At 46.8% G+C, this 6000-nt stretch overlaps 1 protein-coding gene across 1 annotated transcript in view; it reads right to left on the bottom strand.

Annotated features, from left to right (window-relative positions):
- Positions 1 to 464: 464 nt before the first annotated feature.
- The window catches only part of SMARCA5 (SNF2 related chromatin remodeling ATPase 5), a 682605-nt gene continuing 677069 nt past the window's right edge, over positions 465 to 6000 (bottom strand). The window contains exon 24 of the mRNA XM_069631209.1: positions 465 to 1287. Within this exon, the coding sequence (XP_069487310.1) occupies positions 1222 to 1287 (66 nt within the window). The 3' untranslated portion in view covers positions 465 to 1221. The remainder of the gene's footprint in view (positions 1288 to 6000) is intronic.

Raw genomic sequence — 6000 nt, 5'->3', positions numbered from 1 at the left:
AACTGCAGGTCACCAGTTTGTCGAAGGAATTTTGTTAAGCCACTACTCACTGGTAGGTCAGCCCCTAAAAATAAGGTCTCATACAAATTGCTAGCGACATCCTCCATTTCTTACCTCCAGCATCGGTTCAGTGAACCCAGTTTTCAGGCAGATAAAGACTTGCAAAGCATCATGTACACATTGAAAAAAGTGGAGTACAATAAGAATTTGCAGTCTACGTTTGGCCTTTGTTCCTTAGATTAATCCCATTGGTTGTCGGAGGTATTCTGCAGTTGTCATAGCCTGCTAACCAAGTCCTTAATCTCCCTCATTCCTTACCTTTTAACATCCTTCCATTCACCATTCATCCTTATGTAATGATTGCAATTGTAGAATTTCCATTGTGACACATCTTTGTAAAAAGCTGAAAAAATGCATACATTGCTTGTCACTGTCTCTACATTGACACCTTTGTGGCCACACTGTTTTGATACAAAGCCATTTTTTTAATCTGAGGTTTGAACGTGAACATTGCAATTCCTTGTTAACAAGTTTGACCGAGGTCCACTTCAGGAAACCAAAGCAAATTGAAACAGACATTGAATGCAAATCTATACAGTTGAAGTTGGTTTAAGCAGTCTTGCATCCAGTGCGAATGGTGAACTTCAACGACGCAGTCTTAAAAGTTTCAGATTAGGCACCTTCCACACCACTTCAACCTCTGGACGTTGGCAGCTGTATGTATTTGGCCAACACCTAAGGCTGGCAGGCGGTAGGTCTAGTTCAATAGCAAGCAGTGCCCATGTTTGTCCGTTTGACACTGGCCCCATGGCAACAATGGACCGAGTGCTGCCATACAGAAAAGGATGGAAAAAGATGGGAGCTAAAACCAAAAAGGTTTGATGCAGCGGTTGTTTCTCTTGGTCACAAATTTTCTGCAAATTGATTTGAATTTTTCTTGTTCCAAATAATTTAAATGAAACTTGTTCTTGGTCCTAGTGGGTCTTGAAATCAATGAATTGGAAACAGATAAATTACGCCTATTTTATTTCTTCAAGTGGTTATGGTAAAAAAAAAGTTCAGCACAGCTGGTTTTATTTAAAAAAAGGGTAGGTATCAACTGCAATGTTGGTAGTAAACGGATGAGCCCGATGTCCTTTAATGACATACTTATTGTACAGTACATCTATGAAGACCCGTAAAATAAGAACTACTTTAAATTTAGTGCTACAAAATGTCCATTCAGAGTTTTAATTTCTTTCGCCTTCCCCTGCCATCTGGTGCGCCATCAGATTTACGCTTCTGTGCCTGCAAAACAAAAACAAAAAAAGATTAAAACTAGCTCCTTGCCATATGGTTACCCATCTCACCATATTTTTCTTTTCACATGAAAAGCAGACCCAAAGGTTTTTTCAGCGTGTTTGGGATGATTTGCCCCACAAAGTAATGATGCAATACTTTCGAAAACACTTGATACATGTATCCTAACTAGGGATTGAAATCAAAATGTGATCAACAGTAGCTAAAAGCAGTTCCTGGGTATCGGGCATCACCTAGTACGCAGGGGCTACTTGAGGGGAATGTGGAGCTAGCAAATAGCATGCTGCAAATTAACTTCCACAAGAGATGGAAAGTCTGTATCCATTTATACATGTCTATTCTGGAAATGTCCTGCCCCAAATATGTAGTTCATGTCACATAGGTATCATTTTTTGGCACCAAGTGACCTGGGAGTCAAATGAAGCTGTTGGTGTCAATCTAATCAGACACCTCCAGGCTGCAATCAACAATTTTCAGCAAATTAGATTTCTGCAAAGTGAACAATGTAAATGCATTAGTTGCCTGGAATGATTTTAAACTAGGATAGAAGCGGCAATTAGCCTTCGAGTCAAAGTATAATGAAAGAAGGGTGGAAATGTATCCAGATATTTGTCCCCAAATCAAAGGAGGGGGCTTTGGACTAATAGCGCAAGAGTTCGTAATTAAGAGTAGCTCCATACATCGCACACAAAACCATAAGACACTGAACCAGAAGTTGGCCCACCGCGAAAGGGCTGAAGAGCCTCGGCAGGAAAGGCAACAAGACATTAAGGTAAGCAAGGTGAGTGAAGAGTGGTAAGAAAGAGGGAGCTAAGTGAAACCACTAGGGTATGATCTTATTCTGATAAGTTTGGAAGAAATTAGCTGGGACGACATGGTTCACGGATATTTTTATTCAGAGAATTCTACATTTTCTAGGTGAATGTTAGGGAGAATTCTCAGAAATTTGCTAATTCCTTTCTACCTTTTTTCCCCACTCGCCCATGCATTTTTGTTTCATTTGAACTCTGTTTGTGACTTTGGAGTCTGACAAACGCCATAGGCACAATCTTTTTGCATTGTGTCATAGCACCTTCAGTGCAGTGACACAGGGACGTCTTCCAGATATCCCAAAAGTTTAAATACCTTCTCTTAGTGAAACTACGGTTTACAAGAGCAGTGAAGTGAAACTGACTTTACTTACATTTTGTAAACTTTCGACACCCAACACACACCATCTTAAATGGGGTGCTGGAGGGGTTACTTAGCCCCTTTGTCTAGTTTCTCACTTAACATTTGTGTTACCCTTTCTACAATTAATGGCTGGTGGCAGTGGTTTACTTTTTCCTACCATTGTGTTTCTACCGCGGGCTGCAATTGCAGCTGCAGTAAAGCACCCATGGATGCCCATTTAGTCAAAATGACTTTCACCATTTCTTGTGGTTGAGAGTTCCTCTATGGGCCAAAACAGGTTTGTTCCCTGTTAGTTTTGTCTTTGGCAGGATTCACCAGTGAAGCCCGCCTCTGGCTCCAGCATGTCTGGCAGGGGCAGGAAGTGAGGGAGGTGACCGAAACTCCCTGTGCTTAATCCTGTTGGTTACAGGAATGCACCCAAAGGTGATTGGCTAGCTCTTCTTGGAGTACAGCCACCCTGCTGTGTTATTGACAGGTAGGCTGCAAATTAATGGGAGAAACCTGCATAAAAGGCGAGGCTTTTTGGCTTGGAAGGCAGAGTCGACCACTGGATGAAGGAATCTGAAGAACTTGGAAGACGCCTGCTGCAACTCCTGGACCGTTGGTTTTCCCGGTGAAGCCCTGCTGCAGTTCTGAACTCTGAATTCGCCTAGACTAGAGAAGCCTGCAAAGGAAGACTTCTCCCCTTGGGTTGGTGGGACCAATCAACCCCAAAACTAATCAGGAAATCCTCTCGGAGCTGGCTGTACTTCCATTGCTGCTGCAGGAAACGATTGCCAGGGAAAGGAGGAGCAGCACCCCTTGCCTCATTTTGGATGCAGCATCAATTCTACTCTGCCCTTTGGGAGAAGCCGGCTGATTTAGAGGATGGGATTGGGAGGTAAGGTGAAGTTGTGAGGCAGATGGTCCAGAGGGTGTTGAATGAGGTGGTAGACAGTAACTCTTGAACAACCTGTAGGGCCCAAGCATCAAAAGTGGTCCGAGACCATACTGAGCAGAAGTGGGACATCTCCCCCACAACCCCTCTATGCTCTGGGCTCTTATCAGAAGATCCTTTCATAAGGGTTTTATACAGTGGGTGGCTGAGGGGACAGCAGCTGCCTTTACCCATCAGGAAGAGTCTGCCTTGCAGTCTTCCTGAGGCAGACTGACCTCTCCTGCTGAAAATATAGGTGGCAGAGGGGCAAAAAAACATGCACCCCGGTTGGACAGCGCTTAAGGCTGTTGCACAGCCATGCCCACAGACTTGGCCGTTGCCTTAAAGGATTGAAACCTCTGCAAAGTGTCTATTGCTCCAAAAATGTTCGCACACCAAAAAGCATGTTGAAGAGCTTTGCCTGCATGTCTTGAGCAAAGCCAGATGTCCTCATCCATGAGTAACTCCCCCCAAACCCCTCCCCCTACCGCCCCAGACCGCAGTATTTTGCTGTTACTCACTATGCTCACTACGCTCTATCAGATAAGCACTTGATCGCTCTAGCACACCCAGCTCTCGCAAGGGACTTTGATGCAGTGGAATTTCACTATTTCGAACCATAATCTAGGACGGGAACACCCGACCACCTGCTGTAAACAATTACCCGGGACTTGAAAATGTTGATCCATTAACACGTATACCCAAACTTTAATTCCATCTCCAAGGCAATACGCTCTAGAAATCAGGCAACGAAACTGGCGAGGCATGGTAGGACAGTTTTTCTGAAGTCCAACTAAAGGGCTTAGTAAAACCATTTAACTGAGGCAGTAAAAGACGCCACTCTTAGTATAAGGCTGTACCACTCGAGTTCAGGGTAGCATAGACCAAGCAGCCAGGCTAATCTTAGGAGGGAGAGAGGGATGTAGAATCAGTACAAATCAAATTGTAACAAATGGTCCATTGAAAAACTCCACTGTAAAAAGAAGGAACAAGTTACTTACCTGTAACTGTTGTTCTCCAGCATGGGTCTGGCATGGATTCACATGCTCATGAATATTCCCCGTCAGGCTGGGAATCCTCGGTAAAGAAAAAACCAGCATCAGTTTCGTTTCTGATCTGTCTTTCGTAGTAATAACCAATCACTGGTCTCTGCGTCATACTGACCACAGCCAATGACTGCCCTCTACCTAAGCACCGCCTCTGGCAGCCATCTTCAGATTTGGAAGCACGTGAAGTGGCAGTATGACCAAGTGAAGAGCCGCAGAGGGGTAGGCGGGAGGGTTCGCATGTGAATCCATGCCAGACCCATGCTGGAGAACAACAGTTACAGGTAAGTAACTTGTTCCTTCTCCAGCATGGGGTCTGGCATGGATTCACATGCTCATGAATAAAGAATACATAGCAGTACACACATGCACAACCACGGGAGGTGGCAAAGGCTCAACATTAAGCATCACATCAACTCAACATTAAGCATCTTACCTCCTCACCAGGCTCACCTCAGGCGAACAGGTTGCGCAGCACTGCTTGGCCGACCCTGGACTCCTCCCTGGAATCCCGGTCGACGCAGTAGAATTTCGTGAAGGTGTGCGTCGACCTCCACGTAGCAGCCCTGCATATGTCCAGCAGGGGCACACCAGATAGGAACGCCGTGGTAGCTGCGATCGCTCTGGTGGAATGGGCTCTCGGACGGCCAGGCAGCGGTCGGTTTGCCAACCGGTGACAGCACATGATACAGCCGGAGAGCCATCTGGAGATGGAAGCCTTCGAGAGAGCCTTCCCCTGATTGACAGGTCCAAAGTTCACAAAGAGTTGTGACGTCTTCCGAAAACCCTTCGTGCGGTCCACGTAGAACTTCAGCGCTCTAGCTACATCCAGCGAGTGCAAAGTCCTCTCAGCCGGCGATGAAGGCGACGGGAAGAACACAGGTAACACCAAGGGTTCGTTGAGATGGAAGTCCGACGGTACCTTGGGCATGAAGGAGGGGTGCGTCCTGAGCACTACCCTCGTGTCGTGGAAAGTCAAGTACGGGGCCTTGCAGGAAAGGGCCTGGATCTCTCCCACTCGTCGTGCGGAGGTGATGGCCACAAGAAAAGCTGTTTTCCACGATAGAAACTTCAACGGGGCCGAGTGCAGAGGCTCGAACGGAGGTCCCATGAGCTTGGTCAGCACCACGTTGAGCTCCCACGCCGGGGCCGGAGCCTTCACCGGCGGGAACGATCTGAACAGTCCCTTCATGAACTCTTTCACTAGACGATGAGACCACAAGGACGTCCGCCCCGTGGTTCTGGTGTATCGGGAGATCGCAGCAAGATGAATCTTGATGGACGCGTGTGCCAGACCAGCTTTGGCCACCGTCAGCAGGTACGGCAGTACTTGGGGAGCCGTAATCCGTAGAGGGTTATTCTTCTGTGCGTGGCACCAGACAGAGAACCTCTTCCATTTGTGTCCGTAGCATTTAAGAGTCGAGGACGCCCTGGCCTTTGCAAGAACCTCTCTGCAATCGGCCGGTATGTCGTATCCTCCAAACTCTAGCGCTGCAGGAGCCAGGCCTGCAAGTTCAGCGACTTCGGGTCGTGGTGGAGGATGGCGCCTCCTTCCCTGGAGAGTAG

This window comes from Ambystoma mexicanum, chromosome 6q, assembly GCF_040938575.1.
Source record: "Ambystoma mexicanum isolate Mex_15411 chromosome 6q, UKY_AmexF1_1, whole genome shotgun sequence".
Lineage (NCBI taxonomy): Eukaryota > Metazoa > Chordata > Amphibia > Caudata > Ambystomatidae > Ambystoma > Ambystoma mexicanum.
The sequence above is the reverse complement of the archived record's forward strand: the minus strand, read 5'-3'. Positions and strand labels throughout refer to the sequence as shown.